Source organism: Nannospalax galili, unplaced genomic scaffold, assembly GCF_000622305.1.
Source record: "Nannospalax galili isolate Female #2095 unplaced genomic scaffold, S.galili_v1.0 scaffold546, whole genome shotgun sequence".
Lineage (NCBI taxonomy): Eukaryota > Metazoa > Chordata > Mammalia > Rodentia > Spalacidae > Nannospalax > Nannospalax galili.
This window is the reverse complement of record NW_008355158.1, coordinates 399,504-415,133: the sequence shown is the minus strand read 5'-3', so window position 1 is coordinate 415,133 and position 15,630 is coordinate 399,504. Positions and strand designations below refer to the sequence as shown.

The 15,630-nt window shown below is 36.6% G+C and overlaps 1 protein-coding gene and 1 pseudogene across 1 annotated transcript; both read left to right on the top strand.

Moving 5' to 3' along the window:
* Positions 1-823: 823 nt before the first annotated feature.
* On the top strand, positions 824-1,252 carry LOC103749317 (annotated as a pseudogene).
* A 269-nt stretch (positions 1,253-1,521) lies between these two features.
* Positions 1,522-11,630, top strand: LOC103749316 (amine sulfotransferase-like). The gene is made up of 6 exons (XM_008852186.1): positions 1,522-1,663; positions 3,386-3,594; positions 5,785-5,911; positions 7,045-7,139; positions 9,871-10,054; positions 11,509-11,630. The coding sequence occupies exons 1-6, from the start codon at positions 1,522-1,524 to the stop codon at positions 11,628-11,630; spliced, it is 879 nt and encodes a 292-aa protein (XP_008850408.1).
* The last annotated feature ends 4,000 nt before the right edge of the window (positions 11,631-15,630 follow it).

Sequence of the window (15,630 nt, the reverse complement as noted above, 5' to 3'; positions counted from 1 at the left end):
AAAATATCATGTTGAAAAGGTGAGCAAAGTTTCTACAGTACAAGCATTGGCATTCATTTCAAATGTCCTCTTCTATGCCACAGAAGCCCCATTCAGAGAGCACGGGTTATTCATATTCTAGAAAAATGATAGACGAGCATTGAATAAGATTGTTTGGGATATTCTGTATGATATACACACAAAAAATCTACAAATTCAAAAATGAGTTATATTTGAGGAGGAAGCATAAAAACTTATATCATGTTAAGTAGTAGAGGTGATAAATATTACCAGTGAAATCTACCTGTTGACTTTATATCCGTACACAGGTGCCAAGGATCTGAGTGCAACCGACCACAACTAGTAATAATCAGATACATACAGATTAGAGATGCATGCACAAACATCTAAGTGTTATTAGCAAAAGCAATGAGTTTCTTGTTTTTTAAAGAATAAAATCATGTAAGAAATAAAATAGAAGTTTCAAGAAGCTGTAGATTATAAACACGGAGTCTCTCCCCAAATTATCTGTTAAGGACTCTTCTAAGGTTTGCTGGCTGGGAAACTTGGAGCAATTTGGTTGATCTCTGTGTTTTCATTTCCTCATCTGTATGTTTAGAGTCCAGTGGTCAGCCTTCCCACTGGAATAACAGGAGAACCTGCTGAACTTCTTTGTTTCCTTTATTTAATAAAGTTACAGTAAAAATGAAGCAATGTTAGAGTATTATGAAACTTAGCAATAAAACTTGTGTAATGTGTTTGCTGGAGTAAATAATTATACACATAAGATATTTAAATGGGTGGCACATCTCAGCCACCCGCTCACCTGGCAGGTGTCTAGACCATGGCCAACCTGAAGTGTACCTTCATCGCCCTCTAGCCAGAATGCAGGCAGCACAGCCTGGTGGGCGAGATCAAGTGCTCTGAGCAGAAGGGGTTCCCCTGGTGGCTGTGAAGAACACCTGAAGCAGCACTACGTTCACCTGAAAGACCAGCCTTTCTTCCCAGGGCTGGGGAAATACCCGAACTCGGCCTGTGGTGGCCATGGTCTGGGAGGGACTCAATGTGGCGAAGACAGGCCAAGTCATGCTGGGGGAGACCAATCCAGCTGATTCTAAGCCAGGTGCCATTCGAGGAGATTTCTGCATTCAGGATGGCAAGAACATTATTCATGGCAGTGATTCAGTGAAGTGCTGAGAAAGAGTTCAACCTATGGTTTAAGCCTGAAGAACTCATTGACTACAAGTCTTATGCCCATGAATAGGTCTATTGAATAGAGGTGGACAAAACAGGGCCCCTTTCAGCATTATTGGTGGGCCCCTGGACACAGCCCTTCATTCTACTGACCAGAAGCGATAGTATGTACCATCTTTTCTAGAGCATAGTTACCAATAAAGCCTTTGGAAATTTCCTTTGGAAATGGAAAAAAAAAAGATATTTAAATGGTGGTTGGCATATATTAGCCACTCAATAATTATTATTCAATATTTTAAAATACTTAGAACATGAAATAATTTTGTTTTTACTTCCAGGTGAATAATTATGGACAACACAGACACATATTTATTTAATTATAAAGGCTACAATTTTGAGAAACCTTTAGTGAAAATTGGAGATCTAGAAAATATGGAAGATTTTGAAATAAGAGATGATGATGTCTTCATAATTACATACCCCAAATCTGGTAAGTATCAGGAGTGGGCCATGTTGCATTGGTCCACTCACCAAAAGCAGCACAAACTTCATTTACATAATCATTTAGGATCAGATAAGAACAAAACAGAACCCCAATCTGAAAGCTATAATGTCATTTTCAATGCATCCCTGCATCCCTTGTCTATTCTGATGGCAAGTAAAAACAAAGAAAATATGGAGCTAAGAGCAGGTAATGGGTAATTGCTGACCAGTTGCTTCAGTCTTGGACAGAGCTGACATGGTCTGAAATTTTTTTTTCCAAATTATAAGTGTTTCATTATTTAGAGACTTTATCTCATAAAGATACATTCTCCAACTTATTTTGTTTACTTTAGAAATATTCCATAGGAACTAGATTCCACTTAAGATTCTTTTAAGAGCCCTTAACCAGTGAATTTGTTTGCTATATATACACACACATATATGGATATATGCATACACACATATATGGATATAAATTATGCATACACATATATCCTTGAGTTTTGAAGTCCATCAATATAGAGATGTGGTGAAACACAGCCTTCTCAGGAACAGGCTATTGTAACTGTCACTGCTGTTTCACCAGGGGTTGAGACCAGGAGGCCTTGGTTTGCATTCTAAATAGAAACAGGATTGGATTCCATTCTAAATGGAAACATGTTTCTCAAATATTTTCATTGCCATTACCTGATGGGAATGATCATGTATCCAAGAATCAGTGAAGAAACTGTAATCTTTGGCCTCTTCTTCCTCATAATATGTATTATAATCTATCTCAGAATATGGCAGAAAACATGTTCAGTAGTGCAGAGACTTCAGGTTGGGCTTAAGAAGCAAGAGAAGGGAAGAAATGGAATGAACTTCCAGTTTGTTAAGTTTATCAATTTTCCTGTAATTCCAATTGCATGCTTCTAAGAAAGTCTCAGAACAGAACAGAGTTGCGTGCAAAAAGACAGCAAACAGGCATCCAAAGCCCTACTGTACATATTTATGAAGATGAAGAAGAAATGAGTCAGAAGGTGCCAAACAGAGAAAAAAATGGTAACAAGAGGGAAATGCTATTTATCCTGATGTGATCTCATACATGAGTGGTAATATCACATTGTATGCATCAATATTTACAAATATCTGACAATGAAAATATTACAAAAGTGATCTCACATGGAGCATAGAACACAGAAACTGCAAGAATAATTTCAAAAATCAATATCAAGAAATAAGAACAAACATTTATGCAAGTAAAAAAGAGCTACAAGTCCTTGACTTTATCTTTACTTTTTAATTAAGTAACCATTTTGTTTACACACCCTATTCATAAATAATTGCATCCTCTTCAACTGCACAATGATTCTTTGAAGATTTAATGATTACACTGAGTATACATCTAAAAGTGGATGGGGGCTGACTCTGATGTGTGAGCTCTTGTGTGTGAGCACTCAGAGGCACACCAGAGACTCACACACATACAATGGGGCAACTTCCAGGGCCTCCTGGGCTGTAGGCACCAGCCTTCTGCTCCCAGCACCAGTGGGAATTCTTAATGTTAAATATAGACAAAAATTAAACAAAATTACTCATGTTTTAGTAATTGCTTATGTTGATTAATGTATTTGGAGTCTTTCAAAGAAAAGAAAGCACCGGTGATTTTAAGTTGGACAGCATCACCATAGATATATTTTTTTTTAATTAAAGTCTACTTTAGGATTGAAAACAGGATTATTTTTTACAGGTACCATCTGGACCCAGCAGATACTCAGCTTGATTTATTTTGAAGGACACCGAAACAGCACTGAAAACATCCAAACACTGGATAGAGCACCATTCTTTGAGTACAATATTCATAATGTGAACTTTGACAAGATGCTGTCCCCTCGAGTCCTTACTTCTCACCTTCCATATTACTTAGTACCAAAAGGTCTCAAGAACAAAAAAGCTAAAGTACGTTACAGAGTTTAATAACTTTTTGCACAGATAAAATGCCTTAAGTATTGAATAATGAAATTATTTCAATATTTATGCTACTATGCTACTTGCTGAACTACTGAGTGTCCCCAGAGCACGTTAGCACTAGCTTCCCTAGGATGCACATCCCTGAATGGAACGGCAAAGCCCCAAGTACCAGAATACTTGGCTTAATGAGGTGGTACTACATTTCTGAAGAAAGTGCGTACATCAGTTCTTGCTGAAATAGGCAGTCATACTTTTATTTTTAATTTTAATTCTTCTCAATTAAGGTTTATGCATTTATTTTTCCAAATATTTATCATATAGTATAAATATTTCTTGAAATATCTCTATTTTTTCTCTCCATGAAGATAAGGGCATGGTTAGTTTTTCATCACCACCAATGCTGGACAGATCATGCACTGTACAACCCAGAAGGCAAATTCACCTTGTGGCCATTTTAGTTTCATATATGTATCATCATAGTGTTCCCAGTGGTTGTCATTTTTCTGGAGGAAAGGATCTTCTTTCAAATTGCATTCAGTGTTAGTTTTGAGCTACTCAACAATTCATGAATGAATGAGGAACTCTTTTATCCCTTATCTCTATCTTCAGTGATTTTCATGTTTTTCTTCCTGGAGCTACTCATGTAGTCCTAATGTTTACCACACCAGAGGAGACCAGGAAACACAATCATAGGTTTTCTGACACCAGGGGACTATGTCACCACAGATAGCCATTTAACATGGTAAAGCTGACTTAAACAGTAACATACAGAGAGGATTTGAAAATTCTATTTTGCTCTTATAAAGCTAATTATGCTTTTTCATGGGCATTATTTTCATATTAGTTATCTAAAACTTGACTTTTATCTTCTACAAAGAAAAAATTAAACATTGGGTTAATATTGAGACTACAAATGCTCTTATTTCACAACCAGCTCTGCAGTAACACCACTGAAGACCACCAGAATCTACTACATTTTCCTTAAAGTTTTTAACTACTTTACATTAATATAAGTAACTACATTCTACTTACAAAGTCAAGAACTGAAAGTGTATTTGGCACACTAAGAATAAGCCTCCTCTACATCTGACAGCATAAAAAATAAACATTGGCAGCCACATTTCAGCTTTGGTAGGAACTCTCTTGATAGTGTTCTCTTACTTTTAAATGATGATCAATGTGGCAGTTACCAAATAGTGTCTCAGACTGATATTAATTTGCATACTCAGTAATGAGATTAAGCATATTTGATGTTTATTAGCTAAATCATTTTTTATTCTGTGAAAGGGCTCTGTAATTGGTCCAACATTTTATTATTATAACTAAAATGTAATTTTCCTACTATTGTGATTTCTGTCATTTGTGGATACAATCTACTGATATGTGTTGCTTTTCTCACATTTTATAACTTTTTGCAACTTTGTGGTATACTTTGATTAATAACTTCCTTACTTGAAATGTCATCAAATGGATTGATTGGGTCAAGACTAGGACTATTTATTTTTGGTTTAGTCTTTGTTTATTTCTTTGTTTCTTTATATCTTTCTTTTAGGAGGCAGGTTCTTGTGATGTAGCCCATGCTGGCTTTGAGTTCTACATCTTCCTTTACCGGCCTCACAGGTGCTGAGATTATAGGCATGGACTAGCATGCCTAGCTAATAGTTATTTTTTTGTCAATTTTTGAACCTCTTGATAACCCTAATATACTTGTAAACATTATTCAGAATGCAATGAAAGACAAGTAAGTTTTCTTTTAAAATTATCTGTGGATAATTATTAAAATTTGCATCAAGATGACAGCTAATTCTTCCTTTATTCACTTATTTCCAATGCTACCTGGGCTATACATCAAATATCATAGAAAAGTCAATGGAATATTACTTGACTTAGCCTTAAAGCAAACTTGTTTGTAATATTTATCAACTTTACAAATGAAATAAAATCTAGAAAGCTTTTCCTATTTTCTTGCACATATGAAAAATGTTATTATGTAAATTAAAGTTTTTTTTCACTCTTTGTAGTAGGAAAAACTAAGGTGATAATCAACTACATTTTCATGACCAGAATATTTTCATATAAAAATAATTATGATTTATTTGGGTAGTGAAATAATAAATAACTGTTCAGGGCTTATAAGAATAACCTGTAATTATTAAGTAATTTCATATTTTTCTGCAGATTCTTTATATCTACAGAAATCCTAAAGACATTCTGACTTCCTATTTCCACTTTTCAAAATGGTTGGTTACATTAGAAGCTACACACACCATAGAACATTTTATGGAAAAGTTTCTGGATGGAAAAGGTAACTAAGTTTACCCTCCCTCCTGTTTATTTATAAAGTAAATCTGCCACTTAGCCATCTCAAATGTAGGGAGCATTTATCAAGGAGATGGAGCAGGCAGTGGGGTGCATGTAAGTAGTGATAACTGTGCACCAACTTAGCCTGCCCCCTAACTACTATTGTCAGGACCATTGGGAATTAGCAAGTTTGAAAGGTACATCATTTAGGAAGTACTTTGGAAGACCATGAGATGCTTGCGGATACTGCATCAGTGCCTCCCAGCTAGAGGCACACGTAGAGCCATCTATTCCAGCCTAGCTAATGTCGAGGGTGAGTGTGCGCCCTGCATAGGCCCAAGTGAAACCTTATGGGACAGCTGTGGAATTGCTCATTTTACTACTGAGGAGGACTGACTAATGAGAGAGGCTCATAGAATGTGGAATCAGGATGTCATTAGAGTCCACTCAGGTTCTGTGCCACTGTAGCCAACAAATGCTGCTGTCCAGACATCTTATAGGGAAAAGAAAGAGAGACATGTATCTTCAGGTAGACAGCAGGAACGTCCCTTAAAGATATCTTTAAACTACGACCCTTGAATTTCTTCTTCTTCTTCTTCTTCTTCTTCTTGAATTTCTTCTTCTTCTTCTTCTTCTTCTTCTTCTTCTTCTTCTTCTTCTTCTTCTCTCTCTCTCCCTCTCCCTCTCCCTCCCTCCCCCCCCTCTCTCTCTTTAAAGTGTATGCGTGTATTGCCTGCATGTAGGTAAGTGCACCCGTGTTGTGCAATGCCCGCGGTGGACAGAAGAGGCTGTCGGATACCCTGGAACTGGAGTTAGGACAGTTGTTAGCTGCCATGTGGGTGCTGGGATATGAACCTGGGTCTTGTGCAAGAACAACCAGTGTTCTTAACCGCTGAGCCATCTCTCCAGCCTTGACCCTTGAATTTCTTATCCACTGCTGCTTCCTTACTTCTATAGAATAGCTTTGTATGAACCTCATGTAATCCCAAATAACCATTATAAAACAGTAATATAAATGTCCAATGGCAGGAGCTTTGTATTAATTTCTGAACATTTTAAACCAGAAAAGAAAGCATAGAGTGCACTGTTAAATGAGTGTAATGCTTCAATTTTGTTGCCCATTTATTTTTCCTTCAGTTGTAGGAAGTCGGTGGTTTGATCACATCAGAGGCTGGTATGAGCACAGACACAACTTCAATATTCTGTTCATGAGGTATGAAGACCTGAAGAAGGTAAGATGAGAAAGTTATACTTTTAAAATTATTGGGCTGGAAAGACTGCTCAGTGGTTAAGAGCACTGAATATTCTTGCAGAGGACCCAAGTTTGGTTCCCAGCAGTCACATGGAGGCTAACAACCGTCTGTAACTCCAGTTTCAGAGGACCCAATGCCCTCTTCTAACCTCTGTGGACATTACACAACGTGGATGCACTTACATGCATGTAGGCAATACACTCATATGCATAAAATAAAATTAATAAAAATAAAAAATATATTTCTTTTAAATTATCTTCTTTTGGTTTAAAATCAGTTGTATTTATATCTAACTTGTCCTTGGACCTCTTGTTGAAGGAGGTTTTTTTAACATCCAACCTTTCTCTCAATGACTGGTCTTCTCCAGGCACTCTGGTCCCTATATAGTCATCTTTTATGATTCCTTTTTTGTAATCACCTGTGCAACAAAGTCAATCTTACCTATATAAAGTATCAACATCTTTTATTTTTTAAAATTTTTTAAAATTTTATTTATTATTATTTTTTATGTGTATGCGTGTATTGCCTGCATGTAGGTAAGTGCATCTGTGTTGTGCAATGCCTGCGGAGGTCAGAAGAGGGCATTGGATCCCCCAGGACTGGTGTTATGGACAGTTGTTAGCTGCCATATGGGTGCTGGAATTCGAACCCAGGTCTTCTGCAAGAACAACCAGTGTTCTTAACCGCTGAGCCATCTCTCCAGCCTCAATTATCAGCATCTTTTAAAAAGATTATTTATACACATTAGTTACTTGTTTAATGGCCTTAGTATCCTATTTCCATATGTGAATACAGTATTCATTGATCTACTCAACCACTCTTTTCTCATGCTGCCTTTGCCCCAGGACTCTTTCCAATTCCTAGTAATCATAATTCTCCTTTCAGATTGACAGCTGTTTTTCTTTCTGCATTATAAGAGAACATATGATATCTGTTTCTCTGGGTTATTTCACTTAATGTTTTAAGATTCGCCTATTTCCTCAATGACAGAATTTTTGTTTTGTTAATGTCTCTATTTTGTATATAGAACATGATTTTTTTATTCTTTCATATATTTATGGGCATCTGCTCTGGCTCCATGTCTTAGCTACAATGAAGAGTGCAACGACACTGAATAACTGTGATGCTTTTGAGTACTGAATTTATTCCCATTGATTATACAGGCAGGTCTGGGTAGCTGGATCATACAGTGTCCCTATTTTTAGCTATGTGGGTAACCTACATTGTTTTCCATGGTGACTGCATTTAATGAAGGGCATCAAAGAATAGTGATCACTTACAAAGATGAAGACTAAGGTTGTCATCATGCTTAGCAAAGTCCTTCCTTCTTTGTCCCCAACCTACCAACTTAGCTCCATTTCTTTTTAAACAAATGTTTTTTATTTTAATTTTATGTGTATGGGTTGCCTGCGTGCATGTAAATGCACCAGTGTCACGCAATACATGTGGAGGTCAGAAGAAGGTGTGAGATTCCCCTGGAACTGGAGTTACAGACAGCTGTTAGCTGCCATGTGGGTGATGGGAATCGAACTGGGGTCCTCTGCAAGAGCAACCAGTGCTCTTAACTGCTGAGCCATCTCTCCAGTCCATCAGTTCCATTCCTCGTGAGTATATTATAGACCAGTCTTTCTGAAGTTAGCTTTCCTTAAATATGGAAAAGATTTCAACTTTCTATGAAGTACTGCTTACACTGAAATTTAGAAAAGAAATCCATGTTATTTCCAGACATTTTTTTCTTGGATTAAAAGAACTATTTCTTTTAATAGTTTTAAAAATACTTGTTTTAGTTTATGTGTATGAGTGTTTGGCCTGCATGTATGTAAGTGTACCATATGTGTGAAATGTGTGTGTAGGCTTCTGGATACCCTGGAACTGAAGTTACAGGTAGTTGTGAGCCACCATGTTGGTGCTGGGAATGAAACCCAGATCCTCTGGAAGATCAGCCACTTAACCACTGACTGATCTATCTCTCTAGCCCCCCAAAAGATATTTCTTATCATGAGAAATGTAATATTTTTGAGGAATAAATTAATCTCTCTTTTTTTGTGAACTAATATTGCAAGTCTTGTTCCTGGTCAGGCTGTTTGCTCCACTGCATATTAACTGCAATAAAAGATGACATTTTAGCCATTTTAAGTGCATGTTTCTGTGTATGTGTTTTACAGCTATCAACATCATTCATTTCCAAAACTGTTTTCTTCATGCCACTTGTTCATCAAACGAAAATTAATTCCTAACTCTCCTCTCCTCTTGGCACCTGCAAACCACCATTCTCCTTTCTTTATGAATTCCCTTAGGCTTAGTACTTCATATGAGTGGAAACATAGTTTTCTTTGTTTCCTTCCCTCCGTCCCTCCATCCCTCCCTCCGTCTCTCCGTCCATCCCTCCGTCCATCCCTCCCTCCCCCCTTTCCTTCCTTCTTGGGTTCACTCTTAGCCTTAAAGTCAATGCTAAGAGTCAGGCTGCTTCTTTATTCATAACTGTAAAGTGGCTTAGAAATGCTGAAACAGGCTTTTTCTGTATCAATGACAATAATCATTTCAGGCTTTTCTTCATCCTGTTCGTGTGATGAACGTCACTGGCTTATTTTCATATGTCAACCCATTTTTGCCTTCCAAGCGCACCTTCTACTTGACCACACTGCACGTCTGACTATAATTCACGCATTCATCATAAAGTGAATCATTTATCAACCCATGAATCTTTCAGGACCTCAGAAGCTCAGTGCTTAAAATCTGCAGTTTTCTTGAGAAAAAACTGAGTGAAGAAGATGTGGACACAGTTGTGAGACAAGCTACATTTCAGAACATGAGATCTGACCCACGAGCAAATTATGATGATATCATAAAAAATGAAATTGGGACAAGAAATGAGGGGAAATTCCTACGCAAAGGTGATGTTCAGCAGTTTGTAGTAGCAAAATATTGAGACTTCCTTGGAATCCTTGTCCCTAGGAGAAATAATATGTGCTTCCAATGTGTTTCTCCAAGTGACAATGATATTAGGTACCTACAGAGTATCACACATCTCAGCTGAAAGTGACCCTGAAGAGTTTCTCAGGAAATCTAATAGCACTGTAGTACAAAACCTGACTATATCATCGAATCAATATGACTTTACTTCCCTGTAGATCACATGACTCAACTCTCTTAAAACATGTCAGTAGGCTTGTCCTAGGCAATGATTATATTAGAAGATTTTAAGCTTTTTCTTTTCTTTTGAAGGAGAGTCTTGCTGCTCAGTCTAGCCTGGCATCAGAGTGACTATGCAGTACAGACTGGCCTCAAACCTGATTTCCTCCAGCCTCTTTCTTGCAAATGCTGGGATTTTAGGCTTGATGCTTTATGTAGCTGAGGTTTACCTTGAACCCTGGATTTTCCTGTCTCTACCTCCTAGTTGGCAGGATTACAGGCATGCACAACTGTGCCTAGCTGCTTTGCCCTCATTATATGTTAGAAGTTAGGAAGGAATGATTCTCTCCTAATTGATATTCTTTTTTCCAAAATTAAAAATTTAATTCAGAAAATCATTTAATGTAGAGCATTCTAAAACATAACTTGACATATGTTTTACTTAGTTTTAAGTTACTCATCAGTTAGCATTTTGATATTGGGCTTATTAAATCCTTTCAAAATATTTTATTGGAGTTACTGTAGATTTTGATATTTTACAAAATTTCTCCATCTTTCCCTTCTTCCATTTAACACCAAACTTTCACTTCCCATTCCTGAAACTAGACCCATACTGGTGAATAGCCATAACATTAGTAGTTTGCTATTTGTGTCAAATGCCAAGAATAAGGTTTGTACATCTGACATTAGGAAAATGTCAAATTGCTTTTTTCATTTTTAAAAGGTGAAATGGTGGTTGCAAATTTCTATTTAGTAGAATTACAGCACTGGCAGGTCTGGGACCCTATGTGACCTTAACTTCATCAGTTGAAAAAAATCTTTGGATCTCATTTTACATTTGAAAATGAAGAAATTCATAATGCTGTATTATAAATTATATCATATTGATTACTATAGTTTGGTTAGTATGATGCTTTATATATAGGAAATTGTACTTTAAAAATTCTAATATATTTATATATGTAGAGGTTTTTTTCTTCTTAAAGATTGGTTGTGAGTGGGGGGTGATATCTGGCAAAAGTTATTTTGGGAAAATGAGATGTCAATATATTTACTATAGTACTTTATTTCTGAAGGAAAGTAAGCTATCAAACCCCACAAAGAACTTACAGATATTTAATGTGGATTGAAGAAGATATTGAAGTGGATTGGGGTAACCTTTGCCCTGATAGTTTTACTTACTCATCTTGGTGCTGTCCTGTGCTTATCACTTTAGGGACCATTGGAGATTGGAAACATCATTTGACTGTGGTACAGAATGAAAGATTTGACAGCATATTCCAGAAAAACATGAAAAACTTTCCATTGAAGTTCATCTGGGATATGAATGAGGAATAGACCCCTAATGTCAGTATACAATAAACATAAAAACCTACCAGAGGCATACATTAATATCAATATTGACATCTTTCCATATTTTAATTACTAAACCCTATGCTTTACTAAGGAACAAAATGAGTGGACTATACTTTTATTAATTGCCATGAGCATAATGAATGATTTCAAATTTCAAAAATTAAATTAATTTTGGGAGCTATTCAGCATTGGCACTGTGGTCAAAATTGGTAAAACAGAAAGTATGAAAAGATAGTTGGTAGATCCATTTCTTTTTATCTACAATTAGATTTTGCATCAAGTAAACATTGAAAATATTCCCATTCAAGTAATAATACTTTAATTTGGGCTTCAAATCACTATGAATATTAAAATGTTATGGTAAGTGGGATAGATAGTTAAGTCATATACAAAAATATGGCTCTCTTTAAATGTAACAGATTGTAATTTAGACTAAAGATGAAGAGATCAATGATTAATGAAATATGCCTGGGTTCAATCATTAAACTTGGGATAAAACACATCCTGCATGTAATGTATCACTCCTTAAGCCTATGCCACATAAATTTGGTAACTACCATAAATAACTTAAATAAGAAAATATAGAATTAGTTTATAATTCTTAAGTGAAGAAAAACTTTTAAAGTATAACATCAGTGGAGAAAAGCTTAAAAGGAAAAGTTTAGTGAATTACAATCATAAGTTTTTAAGGGTAGCACCATTCATAGCAATCAGGAAATGAAAATAACCCAAGACAACCATCAAGAGGATATGCTTATTGACATCCTGGTGTGTTAGAGTATGTTAGTTTGCTTTGATAAGCAGCCTTTTAAGGCACAAGATGGTCCCCTAACCCCAGGGAACCAACCACCCCTCCCTCACAAGGCCGATCCCATGATTTACAGGAATACTAGTTCCAATCAGTAAAACGAAACTGTAAACTGAAACCTAAGCTGTCTGCTCATGTATGACCTGATCATTGTACTCTCTCCTGAATGACTTAAGAACCCTATATAAGCTCGCTGTTTCTTCAATAAAGTAGATCTGTGTCTCTGAACCTGGTCTCCTGTGTCTGAATGTGGGTCTACCGACACAGCCTCCTCACCAGCCCTGGAGTCCAGGATCGGTCGGCGGCAGTGAGCAACCCCGACTGTGAAGGCGGCCTGAATGGTTGGCTGCAATGGTGTTGAGCATCATGTATTTTGGTTCCATGGCAAGACAGTACATCATGGTAGGGTACAGGTATTGAAGTAAAACATTTCATCCCATGAAGACTTAACACAGGATGAGGAATGCACTAAGATTCCAATATCCCTTTCAAGGGTACATCTTCAGTCACCTTATTTCCTTCTATTAATGTCTACCTCTTAGGAGTTTCAGTAAATCCCCAAAGCAACATAAGTTGGGAAACCATTGAAGACATGGCCATTGAAGGGACACTTATCAAAGCTATAGTACACCTAATGTATATAAAAATAAATAACTTATGGCAACCATTTCCAATAATGCCATCAAATATGAACCCATCAATGAATTAATCCATTCATGAATCAGAATGCCATGCTCTAGTTACTTCCAAAATCCCATCTTTGAATACTACTTTCAATAGGGAACGAACTTTCAATCCATGAACATTTTAGGGAGATCATTTTGTAATCGATATATAACATGATACATAAATTGTGCCTAGATAGATAGGAAATACATGTGAATCTTCCTGACATGATATCTAGCAGAAGAAAACCAGACACCCATGTGACACTAATCTATGGTTCTGGGAGTTAGGAGAGAGGTTGCCTTTGGTTGATAGTGTAGTAAATGGACAAACAACTAAGAGAAGCCCTAGGGTGTTAGGAATATTCTTTTACTTGATTCTGGTAGTGAACAGCTGTCAATATTCATCTTTGTGCTTGTACATTTCTGTATTTTTGTTATACTTTCATAAAGTTTACATAATTAATAAACTTGAAAGATGGCAAACAGTAGAAAAATTTGAAATTATTAAATATATAAAACATTAATATTTACAAAAGTTTAATATTTGAAGAATACTTATTGATTAAGATAGAAGAATAAAGTAAACTTCCCCATATGCTTTGTGGACATGGAAATTGCTTTAATACTTCTACACAGCATTGCTGGAACAGAATCAAAGGGCTTCAAATAACAGTTAGATTTCACCATTCTATGGTTTACTTTCTAAATGCCAATTTAATTAACTCAATTTTCTGCTTTCATCATTTTGTTTGGAACTTTTTTTGTTGCAATTAAAGTATCTTTTTCACATCCATCTTTTTTCCTTACCTAAACAAAAAAAAATTAAAAACTTTGTGAATAAAAAAAATTGGATAACTTTCTTTTCATGTTTGAGAGCTTTACTACAGGAACCTCAATCAATTTTTTTGTAAGATATGCTATTGTGATGTATGCCACAGTACTTGGCTGAGTGCTTGTGATAGGCGCCTCAGATGGTCCTCCACAGATTCATTGCTTTTCTCGTTCTAATTTTGTCTTATTCTGTCTTTGCCTCTGCTAATTCTCCTACAAGTGACAATGATGTCAGTGAAGGTTAACAGTGTTTTATTTGATATGTTTATGGTCATAACCTGATATTTGCTTTTTAAAATGTATACTCAATGTGAAAAAAACAAGAACAGAAAAGGAAAGCATCTTGTAAGTGTTATGCTTTAGGCATTATGGAGTGTGGACTGTCTGTTACTAAGGAATTTGGCAAAGCATTGTTTACTATACAGTGAAAGTAGAGGTGTCCTGAAAGAAAACAACATATATTAGCTTTATGAGATTAAGCATGGATATTGATAGTCACGACTTATAGGAGAGAATGAGAAATGTTCTGAACTTTTTTTTTTTATTAGAAGAAGCATTTCATTACAACAGCATTAACCTATTCAATAACATTTTTCTGAGCTAGGGTACATCTCTTTCAAAATTAGCTGTATATTTTTAGGTTTACAGATGAATTATTACGCTTGTACAGTCTTTTTCACATTATAAACTCTATAAGACATAAAATTAAATGAGGTTCCAACGTTTTAAAAAGATATCCACTTCGTTGTCAAAACACACAGTTTCATACAGAAAAATTCCTTCCAAGGCTATTGACATTGAGACGTTTTCACATGCATTTCTAATCTCTACATACATGACTATCACAAGGTCACAGTCACCCACCTTCTGAGCTCCCTGGCATCTGAGCATTAATACAAACTCGTCAGGTAGACCGTCTTCCTCTCCCACCAGAGCCTCCACACTCTGCTATTGCTGCCACTGTCCACTGTGCTGTCAGCACCCCCATCCATTCCCCCCTATCTGCCCTTCTGGTAAATCTAGTCAGCCAGAGGTCCCTGATCCAGGAGATTCAGCTGTTCCTGATCAAGGGCAATCTATTGTCAATATTCCTTTGGATAGAATTGGGGTCTGCTGTTCATTTTTCCAGTAGTATCTTGGAACTTTCTGGAAGAGCCTTTATCCATCCCATCCAACAACTCGACTGAAGGTATCGCCTGTCTGGTTTTGCTGTTTGTCAAGTAGCTTTTAGTTATATATGTATGATCTTGTGAAATTATATTGGCCCCTTTAATCTTTGGTTATACTTCCCTTTTGGGTGTTTAAGGACATACAATTGGACCAGATAAACTGATTTGTTTTTACTCTTGAGGTCGTTAGAGGATCTGTTCCTCAGGGGTCCCATGGGGTTGGGAGGAGCCCCTGGCTCCTTTCTTTTACCAGCTCCATCCATGTAAGGATAAGTCAAAGGTCCTGCTCGACAATTGTTGGCTTCTCTTGGAAGCATGGAGGAAATGATTCCTCCGTGTTGACCCTCCTCTTTATAGACTGGACACTGGCTCAAGTCCATCTGGTAGGGTCTCCTCAGCTTCCTTGATCAAGAGGCCAAATGACCCACCACCATTACAGGACATTTGCGCGATGCTCATAGTCCCTGGGAACTAATCGACCCAGGAGGGCAAGGAGCAAAAAGTGT